The sequence below is a fragment of the Acomys minous genome, assembly GCF_964271855.1.
Source record: "Acomys minous genome assembly, chromosome: 16".
Classification (NCBI taxonomy): Eukaryota; Metazoa; Chordata; class Mammalia; order Rodentia; family Muridae; genus Acomys; species Acomys minous.
The window spans coordinates 18009032-18035286 of record NC_140498.1 but is presented as its reverse complement, the minus strand read 5'-3'; the positions used below and the strand labels follow the sequence as shown (position 1 = coordinate 18035286).

The window sequence follows — 26255 nt, the reverse complement described above, 5'->3', positions numbered from 1 at the left end:
ATTCCTCATGAAAACAAGGATTCAACAACCGGGCGTAGTGGCGCACGCCTTTAATCCCAGCACTCGGGAGGCAGAGGCAGGAGGATCGCTGTGAGTTCGAGGCCAGCCTGGTCTACAAAGTGAATCCAGGACAGGCAAGGCTACACAGAGAAACCCTGTCTCAAAAAACCAACAAAACAAAACAAAACAAAAAAAGGGATTCATCGGAATCTGGTGAGCTACTGTCCACTGTTATTTTTAATAGTTGGGATATTGCCAGCGCCAGAAGCTCCTAGCAATCTGAGCCGGTCAGGTGTCCCCAGGGCCTCAACGTGAACCAGCTTCGCAGCGCTGAGGTATGGCAGCGCCCGCGCAGGCGTTGCCTCAGTCTGGCGTCCGTGGAGATGGACGCGAAAAGCCCCTGCGCACGCGTACTTCAGGAAGCCGAGATTGGGCGGGGCGAGCTCAGAGTGCGCCTGCGCATTGCTCTCCGTCGCTGAGCGAGCCGCAGTCTGTGGAGCACTGAGGTGTCTCGGTCTCCTGCGGCCAGCTTCACCCACAACCCCGGCGTTGTTGGGCTGCAACCCGAGCCGGGACGTTGGCGGAGTACGGGACTCAGCCACCATGCCGGTGAGGGCGGCCGCTCGACCTCTGGGGAGCCGCTCATCGTGGCGGCCCTGCTCGGGGGCGCGGCCGTTGCCATAGAAGCGCGCGGCGGGCGGGCGGGGCCGCGAGGCCTGGGAGGGGAAAGGGTGGCCGGGCGGCGGGGCTGGGGTCCAGCGCGTTTCAGGAACCTCCCGGGACCCGCCCTGTTCCTCCCCCCCCCCACCCCTCAGCACGTTGCACCCCACAGGGCCCCTGCCTGACGGAAAAGCGCCGCGCGGGCAGCGGGGGCTTGGTGGCTGCGCGCGGCCGCGAGGGTCGTGCGGGTGCCCGCGACCCCGGAGTCCGCGCGCTGGCCTCCCACTCCCCGGGATGTAAGCTGTCATTCCTCTCGGGCGCTTTAGCTTATGGTGCAGAATGCACTCCGTAGGTGTCTTTGTGTGAGTACGCGGTGGCGATTTGGTTACCTCTTAGGATTTCACGGATTGTTACCGTGCCATAATAAGGGGGTGGCTGTAAGTCTCATTGGAGAAGACTTGAGCCATGGAAGGTTATTTATTGGCTATGAGGCCTCTGACGAGTGTTTAAATGGTCTGGATCCTTAGTTCCCACACAATTAAACTTTTCTTATTGGGGTTTTTATCAAGGCGGAATAAAATAATGCACAGGACACTCGAAGGACAGACAGGGCTTGACATTTAGCACAAAATGCTCAGTGTTTGTTTCTATTTATTGATTTCTGGTTATTTACTCGATAGATATTGGGCACTAGACATATATATGCTAACTGTGAAGAGGTGGAAAGGTTGGTTGAATAAAGCTTGTTAGGTTTGTTTTGTTTGTTTGTTTGTTTGTTTGTTGAGACAGGGTTTCTCTGTATTCAGCCCTGGCACCCTGGGTGTCCTGGACTCACTTTTAGACCAGGCTGGCCTCGAACTCACAGAGATCTGCCTGTCTCTGCCTCCCTGAGTGCTGGGATTACAGGCTTGCTTCACCACACCTGGCCTTTAATTTAATTTTTTTTTTTCCCGAGACAGGGTCTCTGTGTGTTAGCCTTGGCTGTCCTGGACTCACTTTGTAGACCAGGCTGACCTCGAACTCACAGAGATCCACCTGCCTCTGCCTCCCCTGAGTGCTGGGATTAAAGGCTTGCGCCACCACGCCCGCCTAATTTAATTTTTATTTTATCCCTATGAGTGTTTGCATGCATGTTTGTGTACCACGTGCCAGGGGAAGGAAGAAGAGAGCATGGGATTTCTTGGAGCTGGAGTTACAAGCGGTTGTGAGCTGCCTGTCATGTGGGTGCTGGAAACCCTGCACCTCTGCAAGAGTAGTAAGTGCTCTTGACGGTTGAGGCGTCTCTCAGCCTCACTTGCTAAGTTTTTGACTTTGGAGCAAGAGAAGCTTGTCTTTTGAGGCAGAGGTGAAAACCATGCATGTTAACAGAAAAAAGACAACCTTAGTAAATAAAGCAAGTAAGTGGCATATGATAGAAGTAGGCTCTGGTAAATTGAAAAAATGACACCATAAAGGAATGCTGGCTTACAGATATCACATCTGCCTTTGTTTTCTAAAGACTTAAGTTGCTATATTTGTAAAATTTCTCAATTTTAGCAGCTGATTAAAATACTCAAAAAATGCTATGAGCCAGCTGTCCAGCACTTTGAAAGGTTGAGGGAGTGGGAGGATCAAGAGTTCTAGGCTGCACATCTGCTGCATCTGCGTAGGGGTCCAGGTTCAGCCCATGCATGCTCTTTGGTTGGTGGTTCAGTCTCTGTGAGCCCCCATGGGCTCAGGTTAGTCTAGTCTGTAGTGTCAGGGTGGCTTGGTACTCCTTGGGGGCCTCCCCATCTCTGAGAAGAGGAAGGGGGGATGGAAGGAGGGGGCATGAGGGTGGAACAGGGAGGAGAGGAGGGAGGGGGCTGGGGTCAGGTGGTAAAGCGATTAAATAAATAAATAAATGAGAGAAAAAAAGTTCCAGACTAGCTAGGCAGTGGTGGCACTTTTAATCCCAGCACTGAGGAGGCAGAGGCAAGCAGATGTCTATGAGAAACCCTGTCTTGAAAAGCGAGCTGGGGAGAGGGAGAGAGAGAAAGGAAGGGAGGGAAGGGGGAGGGAGGGAGAGGGGAGGGAGGGAAGGAGGGAGTGAGATATCTAGGTTATATTCGGCTTTGTAATGAGTTCCAGGCTGCCCTGTGCTTCGTGAGACCCAGTATCAGAAAAATACAAAAATAATTTGAACCAAATAAAAACTTATGGGCTGAAATCAGCCCTTGGGCAACTTATTTGGAATTCAGGTGAAGATAGAAGGACAGACATCAGTCCAGGAGCAAACAAGAGTAAAGTTGTATCCTTTAAAAACAGTGTGCTCACTCCGAGTCTATTAAAAAAAAAATCATTTGGCCTAGTCAGAGAAGTGTTCCCATAGGAAGTGACTGCTGAGCTGAAAACTGAAGAATAAATAGATGCTATCCAAGTGAAGAAGGACATGAGGAATATTCTAGGCAGAAAGACTCCAGGAAAGCCAGCAGTGAAGAAGTTGGTGTTAGAAAACAAAACTGTGCTGAGAGGAGCCACAGTGTTTGAAGCCTAGAGGCCTTTCTATACCACCGTAGCATTTAAAAAAAATTTTTTTTTGGCTTGTCATATGTAGGAAATTTTTACATTGGATGATAATGTGATTAGATTTGTGTTTATACCATCATGTAAGAGGATAGACTAAGTCAGGAGCATAGTTAGGAGACTAAAGCAGGGCCCAGGTGATGTGACTTAGCCTCGGGTGATGAAGGCCCCGCTGGAGAGAAGCATATTGATAGTAATAGGATTGTTTGGACCTAGTTTCTTAGCCATGTAAAAATTTGAAGATCAAAGTTTTATACAAACGTTCATTAAATATTTTTCTCTGTCATTGGCCTTCTCTGTCCTTAACTTACTGTTGTCTTATGTAGATAAGGTAAGTCATGTATGGAGATATCACGTGATAAAAATTTTACAAATGCATTCTAGAAGATGAAACTACATGTCATGGGAGAGCAAAGGACCTCATAGATTGCTGGTTTGTTCTGAGACAGGCTCTCGTTATATTATATAGACTGGCCTCTGCCGGTGTGCACGGCAGCGTCTCACTTGACCTCTTACATTCTTGATAAAGCTTGTCAACTGTTTTCACTTGTTTTGTTTTTTTTCAGGCAGGAAATTCAGAGGATGTTGGGGATTGTTGAGCAAATGCCATATATAGTAGTTCATTTTCTGCATTGAAAGCATTTACTACAGATGTAAATTAGAGTTCTCTCCCTTCTTTTGTGCTGCAAAAGAAACATTTTCTCTTTGCATCCTAATAAACCCTTCCTGAATATATAGAGATCTTTAATTGCGTTTAACAAAGACTTGTGAAGTCCTAGCACATTCAGGGTGCTGAGGTGGAAAAGAAGTCTTTTCCAATTATAAGGTTATGGCAAAATAAATATTCTTTTTATTCTTTGTAAACATTGTCTCCACCAGATCAATAAGTCTGAGAAGCCGGAAAGCTGCGATAATGTGAAGGTTGTTGTTAGGTGCCGGCCCCTCAATGAAAGAGAGAAATCAATGTGCTACAGACAGGCCGTCAGCGTGGATGAGATGAGGGGCACTATCACCGTCCATAAGACCGATTCTTCCAACGAACCTCCAAAGACATTTACTTTTGATACTGTTTTTGGACCAGAAAGTAAACAACTTGATGTATATAACTTAACTGCAAGACCTATTATTGATTCTGTTCTGGAAGGCTACAATGGTGAGTCATTATGCAGCTTTCTTTAAAAGAACAAAAACCAAAAAAATCCCTTTATCATTGTATAAGTAATGGCCAGTGAAATAGGTAGTTTACGCAGTGTAGCTGCTGCCTGATGAAGTATGGTAAACGTACACAGTGGTGAGACCACCCAAGTCCTGCTGTGGAACCTAGTGCCGTCCTCAAGCGTTCCTTTCCACTGTTTTTGCATCCTGCATCCATTGACCTGCCATCACGTCACAATAGTTTTGTCTTTTTGAAATTTCATTTAAAAGACATCATAAAATGTTATTGTTTTGTCTTTAAAGATTTATTTTTGAGCCCAGGACATCCAAGGCTACACAGAGAAACCCTGTATCAGGAAAAAAAAAAGATTTATTTTTATTTTACATGTATGAGTTTTTTGCCTTCATGTAGGTGTGTGCTTGCTCCACATGCATTCATTGCTCATGGAGGTCAGCAGAGTGCAGGCAGTCCTGGGACTGGAGTTACAGATGGTTGTGAGCCACTGTGTGGGTGCTAGGAATCCAACCTGGGTCCTCTGGAAAAGCAGCCAGTGCTCTTAGCTGCTGAGCCATCTCTCTAGCCCATAAAATGTTATCATTGTAAAAGCCATTTTCTTTTTCTTTGTGTAATGTTTTTGAACTTTACCTGTCTTTGCATATTATCAGTACTTTGTGACTTTCCAAGAAAAAAAAGAGATTTATTTATTCTTATTTTATGTACGCAAGTGTCTGCCTGTCTGTATGTGCACCATGTGCATTCCTGGTGCCCTCAGAGGCCATGGGATTTGTGAGTCACCATGTGGTTCTAGGAACCTTACCTAGGTCCTCTGGAAGAGCTGCAGGGCTTTAGCCACCAGGCCACCTCTCCCAGCCCCTGCCTATTTTATGGTTTGGGTAAGGTTTTTTTGTTTGTTTTTATTTTTTTCAAGATGGTTTCTTTCTGTATCTCTGGCTGTCCTCTATAGCCCAGGCTGGCCTTGAACTCAGAGGTCTTCCTATCTTCCTGCCTCTGCCTCCCCAGTGCTAGAATTAAAGGTTTGTGCTACCCACCATACCTGGCTTATTTTGTGATTTATTTATTTTTTTAAAGATTTATTTATTTATTATTGTGTATATAGTGCTCTGCCTGCACGTACACCTGCCGGCCAGAAGAGGGCATCAGATCACATTATAGATGGTTGTGAGCCACCATGTGGTTGCTGGGAATTGAACTCAGGACCTTTGGAGGAGCAGTCAGTGCCCTTAAGCTCTGAGCCATCTCTCCAGCCCCTGTTTGTTTATTTATTGCTTTTTCGAGACAGGGTCTCTATGTGTTAGCCTTGGCTGTCCTGGACTCGCTTTGTAGACCATGCTGGCCTTGAACTCACAGCGATCCACCTGCCTCTGCCTCCCTAGTGCTGGGATCAAAGGTGTGCACCACCATGCCTGGCCCTTATTTTGTAATTTTATTTTATTTTTTAAATTATGTTTCCTTATTGAGACAGGGTCTCGTGTAGCCCAGGTTGACCTTTAACTTGTTAGTAGTTGAGGCTAGCCTTGAATTCCTTTCTGATTCTTCAGCTTCCACCTCTCTGAATTGCATTCCATTGTAAGTATATAACACACTGTTTATTTACCTAGAAGGAAGTCTCGACGTTTTGCTAAGATAAATAATACTGCTGCATGTCTTTGTAAAGATGTAAAGTTTGTCTTGGATAGTTACCTAGAAATTAGATTGTCAGATGGTAAGCACATATTCAGATATAGATATGTGTATATAGATATCCAGTTACTCCAGCATTGTTTAATGGTAGTGGCCTATGCCTTTGATCCCAGCACTTGGTGGCAGAGGCAGGCAGATCTCTTGAGCTAGAGGCCAGCCTGGTCTACAAAGCAAGTTCCAGGACAGCCAAGTCTGCCCAGAAAAATCCTGTCTCAAAAAGAAAGAAGGAAAGAAAAAAACAAAAGAAAAAGGAATTGGCATACTTGTGTGTACTTATTTTTTGAGTGCGTGTTCTATCCACGTCCAGTCGGCCTTAATAGCTGCAGCTTTGCAGTGCTGTTGAAGTTAGGCAGCAACTATGAAATAGCAGCCATTCTCCTACTTGGCTGTTTTATTTATTTATTTATTTAGTCTCTTTGTTTCCACGGTTGTTTTTGCCCTTTGTATTTTCATATAGATTTTATGACCATCTTAGCATTTCCCATAAAATGCCTTTTAGGATATTGATCACAATTGTGTTGAATTGGTCTATTGACACTATTGAGTCTTCTGTTTCATTAACATGGTTGTTTATGTCTTGTTTAATTAAACTTTAACTTTTAGTAGTTTCCACATTATTCTTACGAACTTACAAAATTGCACTAACTTTATGTATGTGAGAAGATTCATGCAATGGCATTTGTATAGCAATCCGAATACAACCTGGGAAAGGCATTTCTTGCCTTCCGCCATAGAGATTCCAGGCATTAAACTCGGGTGTCAGGTGGCAAGTGTCTTACCTACTCAGCCATCTCTCTTGCCCACACCTCAGCATTCTGTTGTGAATAGAATTGTTTGCATACTTTTATATTGGAATTGGAATTAAGTATTGGAATTGGAATTAAGTATTGTAATATGCAGAAATGCATTTGATTTTTAAGTAGTTTTTCTTTTTTCTTTTTTCTTTTTTGGTTTTTTGAGACAGGGTTTCTCTGTGTAGCCTTGGCTGTCTTGGACCTGCTTTGTAGACCAGGCTGGCCTTGAACTCACAGTGATCCATCAGTCTCTGCCTCCCGAGTGCTGGGATTATAGGTGTGTGCCACCATGCCCGGCCCCCTAAGTAGTTTTTCTTATTAAGATAAAATTGAAGTGACATAAATCCACTCATCATTTTACAGTTTAGGATTCATGTCTTCAGTGCATCCAAGTGACAGTGTACAAACCATCACCACCACCTTTGCAAGACTGTTTCCAGCAACCCAAGAGGGAATCTGGATCTCAGTTTCAGCCACTTCAGTCCTCTTAGCACCACTGCTCTGTTGGAGTTTTCCTTTCTGACACTTCTTAGAAAGAGGCTCACATATCATACAGTCTTTTAGATAAAAGTTCTTTCATTTAGCACTGTTTTTTTCCACTTACCCCCACCACTTTGTTTTTTCTTTTGTTTTTTGAGACAGAGTTTCTCTGTGTAGTCTTGGCTGTCCTGGTCTCACTTTGTAGACCAGGCTGGCCTTGAACTCATGAACTCATAAAGATCTGCCTGCCCCTGCCTCCCGAGTGCTGGGATTACAGGAGTGCACCACCACGCCCAGCTTTCTGTGTTCATTCTTATTGTAGAATGTATCAGTATTCACGACTAAGTAATTTCCTTGAATAGATGCATTTTGTTTGTACATTCATAGGTTGAATATTTGGGCTATTTCTACTTTCTAGCTAGCTGCTAGGAATAATGTTTTGCATATTCTTGTACAAGCTTTTAGCTTTTCTGAATATACACACCTAGGAGTAGAGTTGCTGAGTCATGGGGTAACTTTCTTTGACTTTTTGAAGAACTGTCAAATGATATTTCACAGTGACGTCACCATTTTACATTCCTACCAGCAAAGTGAGCATTCCAGTTTCTCTATGTCCTTGTCAGCGTCTGTTATTGTCATTTTGGTAGCATCATCCTAATGGCACAGAGTGCTGCCTCATGGCTTGCAGTTGAATACCTGTATTCTGCAACCTTGCTGAACTTAGCAATTCTTGTTGATTGTAGTGTTTGCTCTGGGGCAGGGGATAAAAATCAAATTCATACCCTTATGCTTAAAAAAAAAGATTCTCTAGGATTTTCTACATATATAATTATATTATCTGTCTATAAAGACAGTTTTTCCTTTCCTTTCCAGTCTTTTGCCTTTAATGTACTTTTGTTGCCTGGTTCCCTGGCCAGAATCTCCAATGAGTGTGGAGCGTAATTGGAGACAGTGGGCATTGTTATCTTGCTTCTGGTCTTGGGGTAAATGTACTTATTCCTTGACTGGTTAGCCTAGTGGTAGCTGTAGATTTTCCACAAATGTTTTTTGGAAGACTGAGGAAGTGCTTTTCTAGTTCAGTTTGCTGACAGGTGTTTGTTTTGCTTTGTCTGTCCTTTCTTTCTTGCAGTGATACATATTGCTTTTTTTTTTTCAAATGTGGTTTTTTCTTTTTGTTACTAGTTTTTTTTAAAAAATGAAACCAGCTTTCTCACTTAGTCATAGATAGTTGTTCTTTTCAAATATAGCTACATTTGATTTACCAAGTTTTTGTTTAAATTTTGTGCACAGTTTTTTGGAAATGTCTCTTTCTAGTTTGTGAATCAGAATACTGCTAGTTTTATTTTTTGGTTTTTTGAGACAGGGTTTCTCTGTGTAAGCTTGCCTGTCCTGGAACTTGCTTTGTAGACCAGGATGTCCTAGAACTCACAGAGATCCGCTTGCCTCTGCTTCCTGAGTGCTGGGAGTAAAGCCATGTACCATCACTGCCTGGCATAAGACTTACCTTTTAAGCTATGCACGTGTGTGGGGATATGTGCTGGTGGAGCCCAGCAGGTATTGGAGCCCCTGGAGCTGGAGTTATCATTATGGTTGTAAGCTGCACAGTATGAATGCTGGGAATGGAACTTGGGTCCTTTGCAAATACGTACTCTCTCTCTCTTTTTTGTTTTTTTCAAGACAGGGTCTCTCTGTGTACCCTTGACTGCCTTGGACTCACTTTGTAGACCAGGCTGGCTTTGAACTCACAGCGATGCTCCTGCCTCTCCCTCCCGAGTGCTGGGACTAAAGGCGTGCGCCACCACGCCCAGCAAATACGTCCTCTTAACCATTGGGCTATCCCTCTAGCCTCTAGCTCTAGCTTTATATACTGTTACAGGCTCTTCCCTTTTTAAACTTGTAGAAGAACCTGTGTAGAGTTAGTGGTATTCTTTTAGATGCTGGAGAGCACTCACAGTGCTGCAGCTGAGTGTTGCCCTCTCTCTAGGGAGGCTGGCAAGCTCTTCAGATGCAGCTGTGCCTGAGCATCCATGGCCACTCAGGTTCTCTTATTCTTGTGAGTTAGTTTTTACTGTTGTTTTGTTTTCTGAGATGGAGTTTCTCTCTGTGTGGTCCTGGCTGTCCTGGAACTCGGTAGACCATCCTGGTCTCAAACTCAGAGATCCACCTGTCCCTGCTGCTGCTGGGATTAAATGGGGGGAGGCAGTTATTTTAATCAACAAGTTGTTTCTCTGCTCTCATGGCTCCAGGTGTTAGGATGCTGCAGGCTAACCTTTCTCTTCCCCACAGGGTGGTTTGTGTCTTCTTTTTCCTAACCAGGTTGACAAGAGGATTATACGTTGGGTGTTCTTCACTTTCCCTCCGTTGTTTGGTGTTTTCTATCCTACTGTTCTGTTCTGACCTTAAATTACTTCTTTTCTCTGACTTTGGCTTTTAATTTGCTCTTTCGCTGTTTTATTTTCTGTTTGTCTGAAACAGAGACTCTCTACATTGCCCAGGCTGTCTTAGAACTTGCTGGGTAGACCAGCCTGGCCTGGAATTCAGAGATTCTTCTTCTTCTGCCTCCCAAGTGTTGGGATTATAGGCATGTACCGCTATCCCCAGCCTCTGTTTTCTAAAGGTGGGAACTGAGTTCACTGTTAGGAAACTTTGCATCCTTCTAATATAGAAGTTTGGTGATATACCCATTCCCCACTTACTCTTTAGTGCATCTAAAAGACTCTGATATATAAACCATATTTTCACTTACACCCATTTCAGAATGCTTTCTGTTCTACTCTGGGTGTGTATATGCACATGTTTATGTGTTTGCACCTTCATGTGTGTGCTAGTGTGCATGCATGTGTATTATGCACACATGTGTGAAGGCCAGAGGTCAACCTTGAATGTTGTTCCTCAGGGGGATCTCCCTTGAGACTGAAGGCTAGCTAGTGAGTCCGGGGATCCTCCTGCAGACAACTCCCCAGGGCTTGAATCCAAGTGTATGTTACACCTTTAGCTTTTTATGCTGTGATTGGACTTGGGTCTTTGTGCCTGTGTGGCAAGCACTTTACCAATGGAACCATCCATCCCCAGCCCCTTGATTGCTTCTTTGATATTTTATTTATATGTTAGTTGAGACATTTTAAGGTTTTTCCAGAGGTTTTTCTTTTTATTATAGCCCAATTTTATTTTAGCTAGTGAACATACTTCATGTGGTTTGAATCTTACTAGGTTTATTGAGACTTGTTTTCTTTCTTGGAATGTAATTTATTATTGAATGCTCTGTATATATTTGAAAATGATGTGTATTCTGCTATTGAGGCAGGGATGTTCTTTTACATCTTCTAGTCAGTTGGTTTACTAGTATTGTTTAGCTCTTCTGTCTGTTTGGTCTATCAATTATTGAGAAATCTCTGAGTATATTTTGAGACAGGGTTTCATTGTGTAGACCTGGCCAGCCTAGAACTCACTGTGTAGACTAGTCTGGCCTCAAAATCCCAGCGACCCATCTGCTTCTCCCTCTTGAGTGTTAGGATTAAAGGTGTGCACCATGAACCCCAGCCAGTGTAAGAATTTTGCATTTAGGGTTTAGGATACTTTTATTTACTTATGTATTTATGTGTGTATGTATGTATGTATGTATGTATTTATGTATGTATGTATTACATACATACATAAAGCAACAGTGTTCTGCTTGCTTGTACCCCTGCAGGCCAGAAGAGGGCATCAGATCACATTATAGATGGTTGTGAGCCACCATATGGTTGCTGGGAATTGAACTCAGGACCTCTGGAAGAACAGTCAGTGCTCTTAACCACTGAGCCATCTCTCCAGCCCAGTTTAGGATACTTTTGTTGTGGTTGTTTTTCGAGACAGGGTTTCTCTGAGTAGTCTTAACTGTCCTGGACTCACTTTTGTAGACTAGGCTGGCCTCAAAATCAGATTTCCACCTGCCTCTGCCTCCTGAGTGCTGAGATTACAGGCTTGCGTCACCATGCCCAGTTTAGCATACTTTTAAAAGATTAATTATTAGGTGTGTTTTGTTGATCCCGGTGCTTTAACAGTACTTTGCTTATGTGGCATAACACCTATTACACATGTGATACTAAAGGTCAAACGTAAACTAGAATATGTTTTTGTTTAGTTTTTTTGAGACAGAGTCTCAACTGTGTAGCCCAGACTGCCCTGGAATTTGCCATGTAGCCAAGGCTGCCCTCAAAGTGCAGTGATCCTCCCACCTCTTCCTTTCTAGTGCTAGGATTATAGATGCCATTGTGCTCAGCTGTAGAATGGAGTTTTACTTCAGGTAATATGTTACATAACAGTGTCAATGTTAAGAGTCCTTGTCCTAGATCATCAGACTCTGGAAATAACAGACTGTGTGTACCATTCTCAGGGACCATTTTTGCATATGGACAGACTGGGACAGGCAAGACTTTCACCATGGAAGGTGTTCGAGCAGTGCCTGGGCTCAGAGGGGTCATCCCCAACTCATTTGCTCACATATTTGGTCACATCGCAAAAGCAGAGGGTGACACAAGGTGAGAGAGTGCTTCCATTTCCTAATCTGAGAGGTCCGGCCCCGGGAAAGACCTACAAGCATGGACATTGTAAACACATTGAGGACACTGAATATTCTCTTGTGCTTACAGGTTTTTGGTTCGAGTGTCGTACTTGGAGATATATAATGAAGAAGTTCGAGACCTTTTGGGCAAGGATCAGACACAGAGGCTGGAAGTAAGGATGGAATTAGAGTTAAAATAAAAATTAGAATAGAGTGCTTGCCAAATTAAGGTTCTTTTTCTACAAAAGGTGCTTTTAAAAAACCACCTGCATAAGTCACTCCTTACAAGTGCAGATCCATTTGAGCATAAGTCAGTGAAGCGTGGCTGCTGAGCCGGGAGTACATTTGATAGATATTGCCATCTTTTTGGTTTTTTTCTTTGTTTGTTTGTTTTGTTTTTGTTTTTTTCTCCAAGACGGGGTTTCTCTGTGTAGCCTTGACTGTCCTGGACTAACTTTTTAGACCAGGCTGGCCTCAAACTCAGGTTGATCCACCTGCCTCTGCCTCCCGAGTGCTGGGATTAAAGGCGTGTGCCACCATGCCTGGCGTTAAAGTTATTTTAAGATACAAAGCAAACAAGGAAAGATTAGCCTTTTAAATATTAGAATTGGTTTTTTTTTTGTTTGTTGTTTTTGTTGTTGTTTTTGTTTTTTTGTAAGTGCCCTGTTTGTTTTTTCCATTTGAAGATCCTTGCCAGTGTCTACCCCAGACCAGTCTGCCTTCTTTTTTTTTTTTTTTTTTTTTTTTTTTTTGGTTTTTTGAGACAGGGTTTCTCTGTGTATCCCTGGCTGTCCTGGACTCACTTTGTAGACCAGGCTGGCCTTGAACTCACAGTGATCCGCCTGCCTCTGCCTCCCGAGTGCTAGGATTAAAGGCGTGTGCCACCACGCCCGGCTTGCCTTCTATTTTTAAAAGTTTCTGTTCCTAAGGCCGGGCAGTGAGTTCAAGGCCAGCCTGGTCTACAAAGTCGTCCAGGACAGTCAAGGCTAACATGGAGAAACCCTGTCTCGAAAAAACAAAAAAACAAAACAACAACAACAAAAAAAAAAGAAAGAAAGAAGGAAGGAAAGAAAACATTTCTGTTCTTTTTACTAGCTTGTCCCTGAATGCATTTCTGGGTCTTCAAGATACATGGCCAAGGGCTCAGCAGGCAAAGGGCTTGCCACTGAGGACCTGATTTGATCCCTGAGACCCCCATGGTGGAAGGAGAGAACCGTGAACTACTTTCTTAAATTGTCTGTACCTTTATTCATAACATCATCACAATTAATTTAGTGTGCAGTAGTCATCTGTATTTTCTTACACATTGTTACCTCCATGAGTCAGCATTGCTCATAACTGTACCTTACTGTCTTCCCTGTATAAAGAAGATACTCAGCAAGTGCCTGGAAAACTTGTTACAAATTAAAGTCTTAGGCATACTTTTTGTTTGTTTGTTTGTTTTTTTTAGGTTAAAGAAAGGCCTGATGTGGGAGTATATATCAAAGATTTATCAGCTTATGTGGTCAATAATGCTGACGATATGGATAGAATCATGACTCTAGGCCACAAAAATCGTAAGTGTGGTACACTGTTGTGATGGATGCCTGTATGTGAGTGCTGACGTGGCTTCTGCCCCGTAGAGGGTGAATTTTTATTTTTTTCTTTTTTATTATTACTATTATTATTATTATTATTATTTGCTTTGTTTTGTTAAGACAGGGTTTCTTTGTGTAGCCTTATCACTAGCCTGGTCTAAAGCTTGCAGAGATCCATCTGTTTCTATTTCCCAAGTGCTGGGATTAAAGGTGTGTGTTACTAAGCCCTGTTCTCTAGCCTCTTAATAGTGCCAGTCTTTGAAGCTATTTTGTTAGTTAAATTTGTTTTTTGTTTTTGTTTTTTGAGACAGGGATTCTCAGAGTGTAGTCCTGGCTGTCCTGGAACTTGCTGTGTAGACCAGGCTGGCCTTGAACTCAAGAGATCTGGCTGCCTCCGCCTCCTGAGTGCTGGGATTACAGGTGTGCACTACCACTACTAGGCAAGTTAAAATCTTGATAGCATTTTGAGAGCAGTTAGTGAGTGTGAGGTACTTGTGCTGTGTGCTTTATGAGAATGATCACTTAGTCTTCACTGTAGTCTGTGAGATTTGAGAGACTCAGACATAGTTTAAGTACCATGTCTAAGGTAACATAATTGGTCAGTGGTAGGGTGAGTATTTGAACCTAGGTTATTAGTCTGAGTTAGCCAGAATCTATACTACTGCCCTTTCGTTAAAAAGAAAAGCAAAATTAAATAACATTTTCCTTTTCTAGTAATTGTTTTATATTTTTCACTTAAAATATAAAAATCTTGTGAGATATGTTGCCTTATACCTTTATTCCAGGTGTTTGTTTATTTTTTCAGGAGCACAAATCCACTTTTACTTACTTACTTTTCATTAGTTTAAGTTGGGAAAGGTACAGCATCACACAGATTCTGTGTCCAGTGGCTTTCGCAGGAAGGTTGCCTCAGAATTTGCCACAAATCATGCCACTGTTCTCATGGGCCTCAGTTACTTTTTCCCAGTTTACTCTGGTTTTGTTTGGTTTGCCTCCAGGAGTCACTGTACTGCTTTCTTTGCTTTATACACATAAGCACATCTCTTGCCTAAGTAGACTTTAGTTTCTTCTCAGGCATAAATACCTTCAGTTTTAAGAGAGCTGTGTGCTCTCTTTAGTTCTGGAGACCTCACTTACAGCCAGCAAAAATGGCCTTGCACCACACCCTGCCAGACAGACTTGCTTTTTAAAGTCCTGTTCCCAGCAGGCCTCTACAGGTGCCAAGATGGCGGAAAGACTAGTCCAGGTGTTTTAGAAGGCAGAGGCAGGTGCACCTCTGAGTTTGAAGCCAAGTCTTGTCTACGTAGGGAGTTTTAGGTCAGACAGCACTATCTTGCGCGGGCTGGCCTCAAACTTATAATCCTCCTGCTTCAGCCTCCTACATACTAGGACTACAAGAATGAACCTCCACACTGATTTTGCATGTGTTAAAATTTTTGTTTGTTTTTGTTTTTAGACAAAGTCTCACATGTAGCCCTGGCTGGTCTGGAACTGGAATGTAGATAAAGCAGGCCCGTAGAGATCCACTTGCTTCTGCCGCCTGAGCACTGGGATTAAAGGCATGCACCATTGTGCCCAGCTCTTAGTGTTTAAAAAAAGTTCCTGTGGGATTGGCATCTTTTGATGTTACTGGATATGGATCCTCCTCATGTTTTTTTGTTTTGTTTTGTTTGTTTTGTTTGAGACAGGGTTTCTCTGTGTAGCCTTGGCTGGCCTAGGCTCGCTTTGTAGACCAGGCTGGCCTCGAACTCACAGCGATCTGCCTGCCTCTGCCTCCCAAGTGCTGGGATTAAAGGTGTGTGCCACCACGCCGGACTCTTCCTCATGCTTTAATGGCTCTTCAGTAATTTAGCTATTCCATAGTAGTCCAACCTTGTATTGGGTCCTTCTGGTCCTGACTGTTTCAGATAATGTCACACCGATTCCTCCTGCAACATCTAATGTGTGTGTGCAAATCATTCTGTAGTTTGGAGTCCCAAACATAATTCTCTCTAGAGATGGTTGAGTCATCAGAAGTTTTTCCCAATTATTTAACATGTATTTCTTTTTGTGGTGTTAATTTTTTTTTTTTCCTAAAAGAGAAGGTCTCGTTATGTTGCTGAGACTAGCCCAGGTCACATCTGCCTTCCTGTCTTGGTCTCTTAAGTAGACATACCATGTCCAGCTCCATAGATAGGTATAATCTTTAGATAGTAATATTTTGGAATGAAATGAAGAATTTTTGGCTGAGATTATGTTTTAATGTGACTATACTACAGATTCTTTGGCTATAGTGTGAATTATAAAAGAAGTATACAATGTCCAAACACAAACTGTGGTTTATAGTCAGTCATTGTTGGAGACATTTAAAATACTATCATGAAACCATGTATTTTAAATGTTCTAGGAATTTAATTAATAAAGGAACTCTCTGGACTGAGGATAGCTCAGTTGGTAGAGTGCTTGCCTAGCATGCTTAAAGCTCTGGTCCAAACCCCCTAGCAATGCATAAACTGGGGGTGGTGGTACTCAAGATAGGAGATAGGAGACCAAAGTTGAAGGATAGCCTAGGCTCCAGGACACCTGTCTTAATAAAGTAAACATAAAGGCATTCTATTACAATTTTAAGGGGTTCTCTTCTTTGTTAAAGGTTCTGTTGGTGCGACTAATATGAATGAGCATAGTTCCCGCTCCCACGCCATCTTTACAATTACTATAGAATGCAGCGAGAAAGGCGTTGATGGAAACATGCATGTCAGGATGGGGAAGCTCCACCTTGTGGATCTTGCTGTAAGTAACTAGATGCTTTTAAGGGAAAGTTCTTCTCTGTGGTCCATTTATCTGTTAATAAAAATTAAAGTCAAAGGTATGGTTTACATGTCATTTTTAATTACTTATTATTATAGGCTATCTGAAAGTAGATACAGTAACATTATGATTCTCTGTACTTCTGTCACTGTGCATCGACAACTGTTAGCTCCTGGCTAGGCTTTTTTTTTTTTTTTTTTTTTTGGTCTATTACTTCTTCCCTCAATATTTTAAAGTGAATTCCAGATGTCATATGAGATGTTTTAAATTACTTTTTAAAAAAACATATTAGCCAGGCATGGTGGCTCACACCTTTAATCCCAGCACTCAGGAGGCAGAGGCAGGCGGATCACTGTGAGTTCAGGGCCAGCCTGGTCTACAAAGTGAGTCCAGGACAGCCAAGGCTATACAGAGAAACCCTGTCTCAAAAAGCCAAAGAGAAAAAAAATAGACTTTTGAAAAAACACATTCTTGAATTAAAAAATATTAGTTTAATTTTTGTCTGTTTATTATTGCTAGGGATCAGAAAGACAAGCAAAAACGGGAGCCACAGGACAGCGCCTCAAGGAAGCTACAAAAATCAACCTTTCACTGTCTACCCTGGGCAATGTCATTTCTGCCTTGGTGGATGGAAAAAGCACTCATGTGCCGTATCGGAACTCTAAACTGACACGTCTTCTGCAGGATTCCTTAGGAGGGAACTCAAAAACCATGATGGTAAGACCTCAGTCATGGCAGGGTTACTTCATTAAGGCAAATTTAGCATTCTAGTTTATGCCTGTGGTCAGTGTGAAGAGCGTTTTACAAATCAGTCTTTTTCTTTGTGTAATGCACCATGCTATTGCCCATGGTTGTATTGTTTCCACACCTGTATGATTGATACTGATTTTAAGAAGGTAAAATTGCATATATGCTTCAGGTATGTTTTGTTAATGGTGGTCTTGCAAGTGGTATCAAGGGCTAGGCGTGGTGGTGCACACCTTTAATCCCAGCACTCAGGAAACAGAGGCAGATGGATCTCTGTGATTTCGAGGCCAGCCTGGTCTACAAAGTGAGTCCAGGACTGCCAGGACTGTTACACAGAGAAACCCTGTCTCGAAAAACCAAAAAACAAAACCAAAAAAGCCCAAAACAACAGCAACAACAAAACAAGTGGTATAAAGAGCTGGAAAGATGGCTCAGAGGTTAAGAGTACTTGGCTGCTCTTCCAAAAATCCTCAGTTCAGTTCCCAGCAGCCACATGGTGGCTCATGACCATCTATAATGAAATGTGGGGCCCTTTTTGTCCTGTAAAACATACATGCAGCTAGAACACTATACATAATAAATACATCGTTAAAACAAGTAGTGGTGTGGAATGATGTCCATTTCTAATTCAACAGTGTGCAAATATCGGGCCAGCAGATTATAATTATGATGAAACCATCAGTACCTTGCGGTATGCCAACCGCGCCAAGAACATTAAAAACAAAGCCAGAATAAATGAAGATCCAAAGGATGCTTTGCTTCGCCAGTTTCAGAAAGAAATAGAAGAGCTGAGGAAAAAGCTTGAAGAAGGTAATGTTTCACAAAGATTATTGTCAACTGAGGCATGCTGGTGACCACAGTATTTGCTTTCTGCAAAGCAATAGCCTCTAACATTGATACTTAAAGTATCTGTGTGTGTTGGATATGTGTGAATGCAACCACCCACGTGCCACAGCATGTGTGAAGATCAGAGGACGCCTGTGGGAGCTGCTTCTCTCCTTGCACTCTTGTTCTATGGATCAAATTCATATCAGACTTACATAGCAAATATTCTGCCTGCTGAGCTACTTGTTGGCCCCTAACATTGGCATTTAAAAATAATATTTCTGAGAAATATGTGTCTTCTAGGAACATGTTTTCTAAGATAAAGTCCCAACTGATGGTGGTGAGGAGCTTCCTGGTCGGGTGTGGGCACTTGCACACTGTCAGCAGCAGCTCTGACTGGCATAGAGATCCCTGTGCCGCAGGTGAATGGCCTGGAGCCCAGGCTGTGGAGTCTCTGGGGAAAACCCACAAGTGCCAGCCTGCCTCTCAGAAGAGCCAGATTCTGAGAAAAGCAGGAGAGAACCACCTCACAGATAATGGAAATGGCCACTAGGTGGCATTGATAGCTAGTTTGTTTCCAAGATCTTTCATTTATTTTTTTCACATTCTTATAAAATATATATAATAAAAGTTGACATTTGACTCCGCTAGTTACCTCAAATGAGGAAAAAATTGTACATTATTTGTGCTTTTGTGTCAGCCTTATTCACAGTGTAAGTAAGGGCTTCAGTATTCTTTTGCACTGTGACTTGTTAGGATTTCTTTCTTTCTTAGATGGCTAGAATTCCATCCTGCCTGCACACTGCTTTGTATAGCCATTCCTCTGTTAAGGGTGTGAGTTGCACCTCTTGGTCCCTGTGACTGATGTGGTTGTACACATTAGATACACTCACATTCAAGTGCTTGTGTGTATTATGCTGGGCTTACATCTGGGCTAGAGTCACACGGTCATATTCTTTGTAATGTGCTTCACTTTATTGGTGTTCTTCTAATGCTATGCTCTTGTTTTTATGATCTAGTTAATACAATGATCATATAAACAATAAAAATCCAGACAAAAGTGTTAAAGGAATAATTTTAAGCTTAAAATTATTTGAGGCTTGTAGAGGTTCATATAGTATGGAGAGTCCTCATCTGCCCATGCTTGATGTTACCAACTTGCAGACTCCCCAGACTTTGCCAGTTTCCTTCCCAGGGAGATCCCGTGTGAAATGGCAGTTTTTGCCTGTTTGTTTGTTCCCTTTATTTTTGGATACAGGGTCTCACTCAGTAGCACAGGCTAGCCTCAATCCCCTGACAGTCCTTGCTTCCAACAGCTTATCACTCTTTAAAAACATAAATGTAAGAGCTGGAGAGACAGCTCAGTGGCTGAGAGCACTGGCTGCTATTCCAGAGGATCTGGTTTCTATTCTCACAACCATCTATAACCCCAGTTCCAGGAGATACAAAACCCTCTTCTGGACTCTGTGGGCACTGCACACACTTGGTGCACATACATGCATGCAAGCAAAACGCCATATACATAAAATTCAAAACAAAAAAAGGTAGACATCTTAAACAAAAAACAGGAGAAAATGATCACAGTTTTAAAAGACAAAGTGCTAGTACATAATCCTTGGGTGTGTTTAAAGCTGTATGCAACAGTGGGTCAGATTTTAACTTCTCTTTCAGGACTGTAAAAATACAATTTCTATGTAGGCATAAAGACACACCCCTTTAATCCCAGCACTCAGGAGGCAGAAGCAGGTGGTGTGCCATGCCTTCCAATTAGAGCTACATAGTGAGCTCTCAAAAATTATTTTTTCTAAAAATGTAAAATAAATGTCCATGTACAGTGTGTATGATTGTGTGTGTTTGTATGTAAATCTGCCTGTACGTAGGCTTAGAGACAAGAGGACAGTGGGCCTGTTGTTCCGCAGATACTGCCCACTCTCTGGTGGGGCTAGGAGAAGACAAGATCTCTTATTGGCCTGGGATCCTCCAGTCTCCACCTGCCCCTATAAATCTGTAAATTTAAACATATCAGATACACTATCTATGAACATTTAAATAGATTTGCAGTTTGTGTTGGGGGCAACAAAAACCTAATGAAGAGCATATATGTAGGCATTTATAAAATAGCCAGTGACTTGGCGCAGACTAAAACTTGTTAAATTTCTATCCAAGGGGAAGAAGTGTCAGGCTCTGACATCAGTGGGTCAGAGGAGGATGACAACGAGGAGGGTGAACTTGGAGAAGATGGAGAAAAGAAAAAAAAGAGAAGGGGTAAGTTCAGTTCGTGTTCTAACTACTTGGAACTGGCTAGGATTGCTCCCTGATGATGCAAGTGCCCATTTTTTAATTTGCCGTTTTTAATTATGGTGGTGGTTCCAGCAAGGAATGTATGCTCTGTGTGCTTAACTTTGTGAACATTCTCTCTTGTTTATCTTGCTGACCCAGGATGCCATCTCTTGTAAAACTCTGTGGTAGTAGAGAGACCATCATGCAGTTTTACATCTTTGTTAGTTACCTACCTGCTTTTGAAATTAGGATAATGTAAGATTTTTCTTCAAGTGATGTTAGCCTTTCAAAATCATTTGCAGGAGGTAAATTTGAATAAGGATTATAGTTTTTCATTGAGTTCCTTTCTTTGTAAACTGTGTGTCATTCTCAGCCCTCGGGGGCTGTTTCCAGTGTGAATTAAAACATTGTACCGCTGGGCGTGGTGTCGCACACCTGTAATCCCAGCAAACGGGGAGGCAGAGGCAGGCGGATCTCTGTGAGTTCCAGGCCAGTCTGGTCTACACAGTGAGTCCAGAACAACCAGGACTCTGTGCCAAGGCTGCAGATGGCATGTATAAAAGGATGTCCCTGTCACATTTCAAACTCCGAGTTCTCCTCAGCTCCTTCAGGTTGCTGCACATTCGTAGTTAACCAATCTTGTTGAAAACAGACTCGTCACTGGTTGGCCGGGAACCCAAATTAAAAACTGAAGATGCTGTACATTCAAAACACAGAAAAAGCACCACGAAGGGCAGAGGCTGGCAGTGTGCTGGCCAAGCTAAGTGGAACCTGATTCTGTAAATGAAGTGTTCTAAAGCAGCCATGCTATTTGTTTACATGAGGTCTCTGGCTCTTCCACAACAAAGCATGTGGCCTGGCTGTTGGTCTTTTTACAGAAATTGTTAACTGTGCCTGGCTTAAAAAGTGTTTTTATTCATAACTTGTTTTTAAGAGTAAACTATTGATTTCTGACCTGAAGCAGATAGTTGACTTACTAAAAATACATTTTATGTAGAACAAAATACCAGTGTTTAATATGTTAAAATATTTTAAAGTAATATGTTTTACCCTGTGCTGAGAACCTTAACATTTGTCAGTGAGCCTTGTCAATTATGCTGTCAAGTTTTAAGCATAAATAAGTAGAATCTGATAGCTTGATGTTTTGAGGGAACACGGAGAATTGGAGACAATACTGTCTGTACTGAGCTTATTTCTGTAATGGGAATTGTATGGCTTTCTGTTTTAAAGCTGTTTTCTTTTTTTCTTAGCCTAAATAGACTTGCAGGTCACCAAGTGACATTTTGTCATTTCAACCCTCTGAATAATTATGTTTTAGATGAATAATGGGGTTTACCACTACTGCAGATCTTAAAAGAAATGCAGTTTTGCCGGGCATGGTGGTGCACGTCTTTAATCCCAGCACTCGGGAGGCAGAGGTAGGCAGATCTCTGTGAGTTTCCAGGCCAGCCTGATCTACAAAGAGAGTTCCAGGACAGCTAGGGCTGTTACACAGAGAAACCCTGTCTTGAAAAGCCTCCCCCCAAAAAATGCAGTTTTTATTCACCCGCATGGCTTTGTGGTAAGAGGACAGTGGCTGTACTACCTAGTTTTAAGCTAGAGTAAGTTGCTCTTGAATGCAAAGCTTAATTGTCCTCTAAATTCTTCCTGCAGAACTCAAGTTTCCTCTGTGTATTTGTTCATTTCTTGTTCCCTCTCTCTGGTTCCCGTGGGCTTTGTCTTCCAGGCAGTAGCAGCAGCAGTAGCTCAGACTCCACATGTTCTGTCATAGAGAAGCCTCTGGATGAGTTCTTGCCTCGTGAGTGGCGGCCCTCACCTTCTCTAACAGAGCTCTGGCTTCTCCATCACTCATGGGCTTCATGTGGGAGATGCTGCTCCCTGTCATGACTGGTCCATGTTGGGCTCCCACTAGAACAAGCATGTGACCCCCACCCTGCCATAGCTTCAGTAACTGTGAAACATAGGCCAGAGCCTATGTTTGTGACAGTGGAAGAAAGAATCATGCTTTTGCTGCTAAGATAATGTAAAGAGAGCTAGTAAGCTGTGTGAAAGGATAATTCTCAGGATTCTTTTTTATGCCTCATTATACATTTTTGAATTCTGATCAGTGTAAGAGGCACAAACAACAAACCTTAAATCTCTACAAGTACAAATTAAAGTTTGTTGGTGTAGCAGCACCCACTGTAACAAGCAGTACGTGCTCCAAATAAAGAGAAGTGTAAAGCCTGAGGCGATGTAGAAGACTGAGTAGTCGTATTTCATCCTGACTGGATGCTTCCCCACTGCTGAGTTACCAGGTTGATTTTGAGACTCTTTCTGAGATGTGATTAGAAAACAGAGTTACACAGAGTTCATAAGTCTGTCTAGACTCACTTCAGACTTAGCGTTTTTTTGTAAACCATAAATTATTTAATTTTGTCTGTTTCTACTTTCAGAAGAAAATGGAAGTGGTGTTTGCTTCCACCAGCTCGCAGCTTGCTGTCTCTTAAAGCATTATCTGTATCCTTACCTTTCCCAGACTAATGACAGAAACCATTGGTTTTAGCTTTACTAGGGAGTATCTCAAGAATCTCAAGACACTGTGTCTGTTGACACTATTGAAGCAAGTTACCAGAACAGCAGCTGACCTCACTGGACAATGTATAAGTACATAGCATTGTTCAGATACCTTGTAGAAGCACAGTTTAGAATTATAAACTGTGAAATGAGAGAAAATTACCTGAGTAGGAAACGCTGTTAACTCAGTTTTCTAAAACTTACCATTCTTAGAGAGTAGTTATATGAAAGTAGGTTGTGAAATGAATTGTACCTTATTCAATTCAAGACTTTTTTTTTCCAATTCAAGAAGCCTTAATTGCTGTTTGCATACCTAACTTTAAACATCTGTTGCTGTCACTTGGACGTGTTGGGGAGATGGAGAGATGATTGTCCCAGCATGTGGTTGCTGTGTGTAACATGTGTGTATGTCCCCTCCCATTAAAAACATACGAATGGCCGCTCGGTGTCCCTTGCTTGAATCATCAGCTGTCATTTACTTCGCTAGTCATTATTTAATTACCCAGAACAATCTACCCACAGGCTGGATGTGAATTTGCTGCTGTGCAGGTGCACTTCACTTTATGTAATTATGGAGGACTGCTTACAAATCAAGTTGGAAAATAAAATACTGTGAATTTACTCCTTTTAAAATTCATTAACCCTTTTGTTAGTCACATGATTAGTATAAACTACTATAAACTAGTTTATATGTTTTGTTGCTTCAGGTCTACCTGGTAGATTTTTTTTTTAATGGGACACACCTGTAATGGGTCTTTATAGAGAAAAAACATTGAATTGGGAAATTTTGGAAACGGACAATGAGAGCTTTGCTACTTTTAATTTACTAATTTTAAAATTTGACTTCATTTCTGGTTTTGCCCTTTTTGCTATTTCCCAGGTCTTAGCAGGTTCCCAATTCCATGTCTGTCTCCATCAGCATAAGCACATGCACTGAGCTGTCCCACTTGCAGGGCCCTGTGGGCACCTGAGGTTGCGTGGGACCCACAGGGTGGACTGGATGTAGTGGTCATGATTGTCTATGGAACATGCTCTCTTTTTCTGTGTCTCTGTTTCAGTTTTGATTATTTGACTCATGTCTATGCTCATGCTAAATGAATGCTGTTACGTCTTCTCTTTTTTACAAAGGAAATAATGTTTTCCTTCCTTCCCTCCTCATCTCTGTGCACATGCTTCCTGTCTGCGACCCGCTTCCCGCTTCTTTGCAAGACCAAGCAGGTTGGTGTGATTGGCTTGCACTCCACATGGTGCAGTTACTCATTTTCTCAAGACCTTTTATTTAAGTGCTTCACATTTTTAAAACTTAATAATTTTTACAGGGTAAGTATCTGTCTTTAAAAACAATTCCATTTTAGTTATAAAAAAAACTTTCCCCCTAAATCCTTAAAGATCCACTAAGTGTATTTTGAAAACACACTTATAACTGATTTGATGTTTAGGCATTGTCTTCCTTTTTTGAAAGCCAAGAGTCAGTTCCTGTTGCCCACATCATGGGTGATTGTGATACATACATTATAATAATCCAGTTGACACTTGCTGCAGCTCCACCCTTACCCACCTTGCCAGGTCACCTTCACTTGGGTAGCACCTGGTAAGGTAAAGAGGGAACTAAAAAGCTCACTACTTCTCGTTGACTTAGCTAAATACTTTTTATAATATCAACATGCCTTTTTAGATTTGCTTACTTAACATTTTTGTGCTAAATTTTATCATTGAGAACTAGAAAATTTTCTGAGGTTCCTTTTTTCCCCTCCTGGGTTTGTTGTTTGTTTTTTATTGATTTTGTTGATAAATGAACCCAGGGCTTTGCACATGGTGGCCAACCACTGAGCTACACCCTCACCTCCTTTTAAAAGTTTCTTCAGAAGCATATGTAGTCTCTTATCCCATTGGAGGGATCGGGGTGCTCATTGGCTGCACAGAAGGCTCCTCATAGCATCGTCCAGTGGAAAGCAGCCTACTGGAGGCTAAGGCTGGTATCCAGGGATGTTCAGGGTAAAAATTCATTCCTTAGAGATCTATGTAAAGTTACTCTTGGTCACCAAATTTTTACACAGTCACAGTTAGCTTAAAGTTTTATTTGAAACAAACAAACAAAAAAAAACAAAGCAAACAAACAAACAAAAAACGTGTCTGGTCATGGCAATTCTGGCCAGAGCCATATGGATTTGAATGTGTAGACTTTGAACTGACATAGATACGTGCCAAGTGTCTTCGTGAAACCCTCTTGAGCACAGTGAGGCATTCACTTCTAAAGCATGCATTTGAAGAGACTATCACACAAGGCAAGCAATTGATCAAGAGACAGCATTTATATAAGTATATATGCAAACCCTTTTCTTATTACTGCCTCCTGGTGGGAACTGTTAATTAGCAAAACGCTACAAGTCCAAAAAACATGTTCATATGTTGAGCCGATCATTTCATCTATACTGCCAGTACCATGCCTTCTACACATGCTATTTTGGTTTTAACCTATTTGCCATCTTTCTTTAAACGTGTGTAATCCCGAGGTGGGAGTTACATGTTTTTGTGTGCATGTACTTCCTGTAATCCTGAACTTAGACTTTTCTCCTCAAATTTTTAATAAGGCTGTTACTGACAGAATATATTTTCAAGGAATTCAATGGGAATAGGAACTAAATTATTCATGAAAATTATTCTTCTATAGCATAATTGAGAAGGTTCAATAGGCCCAGGCCCACCTCCGACACGGAGTGCAGTGAATCACACCACACCAGCCGCCTGGATCACTGTTCTTAGTTCCTCTTTGGTTTTGTGCCTTAGATTTTGCTTTAGACTTTGGCTTATAGAAGGAAGGAGGATGCCGTTAAACCCTTGAGTTTCTAGTGAGATTTTTGCCTTAAGAGTTGAAAAGGCCTGTGCAAAATCCTGCCTTTCATGGTTCCTACAGGAAGGTGCTCAGATCTGTAGTGCCATCGTGATTGCTTTCAGTTTCTTTTCCTTCTAAGCAGGAGGGGCTGGATTTGGGGTGGAGATATTAACTCATACTCCTCTGTCCTTGTCCCTTGGGAAGGAAGTTAAGAGTGACAAGCTTTCAGGAGAGCCTGAGGCCTGACAGTTCTGTGAAATGCTTGTTGTTCTGAGGAACTGCATTTCTAAGAACTTGCATCAACCAGAAATGAATTCTCATTGACTCAGTTTCAGATCCATTTTAATAGCCTAGTGTTTGCTTTCTCTTTTTGATTTTTTCATATAACTTCATGTTTTGAGATTTATTGGTGAGCTTTGTGTGAGCCGCTGCATGTGTCTACACTGGCTTGGACACTGCAGGCAGGTGGAAGTCGCATTTCAGCCTTGTTAGTTGGTGGTGCTTCCGACTGCTCGTATTTGACATGCTTGATCCGAGTTAGGGACTTCAGTCATCTAGTTTGACATAGTGAGTTACTTTGGTGGCTCATTTATGATTTACCAGGGCAGCTTATCAGTGTGAAATACCTGCCTTAAATAAGTAACTTACATGGTGAGTGTGGAAATGATTAAAGCATCATTTCCATTTTTAGCTTCTGTGTGCTGTTTGGAAACTCACAGGCTTTGCTGTTTTATTTGGCTTTTCTATTAATTTTCTTTCCCTACTTTTCTGC

General features: G+C 42.1%; 1 protein-coding gene across 4 annotated transcripts in view; it reads left to right on the top strand.

The window, feature by feature from the left end:
- The first annotated feature begins 411 nt into the window (after positions 1 to 411).
- Positions 412 to 26255, top strand: part of KIF3A (kinesin family member 3A) — a 37211-nt gene continuing 11367 nt past the window's right edge. Inside the window, exons 1-11 of one of the 4 annotated variants that reach the window (XM_084763943.1) lie at positions 412 to 609; positions 4084 to 4357; positions 11711 to 11855; positions 11967 to 12051; positions 13329 to 13434; positions 16085 to 16224; positions 16762 to 16959; positions 17625 to 17799; positions 19981 to 20079; positions 21821 to 21892; positions 23860 to 23868. In XM_084763943.1, coding sequence (XP_084620069.1) covers positions 604 to 609; positions 4084 to 4357; positions 11711 to 11855; positions 11967 to 12051; positions 13329 to 13434; positions 16085 to 16224; positions 16762 to 16959; positions 17625 to 17799; positions 19981 to 20079; positions 21821 to 21892; positions 23860 to 23868 — 1309 coding nt within the window. In that variant the 5' untranslated portion in view covers positions 412 to 603. Of the gene's footprint in view, positions 610 to 4083; positions 4358 to 11710; positions 11856 to 11966; positions 12052 to 13328; positions 13435 to 16084; positions 16225 to 16761; positions 16960 to 17624; positions 17800 to 19980; positions 20089 to 21820; positions 21893 to 23859; positions 23869 to 26255 lie in introns of all 4 variants that reach the window. The other 3 variants (XM_084763944.1, XM_084763946.1, XM_084763945.1) reach the window with 3 other exon arrangements.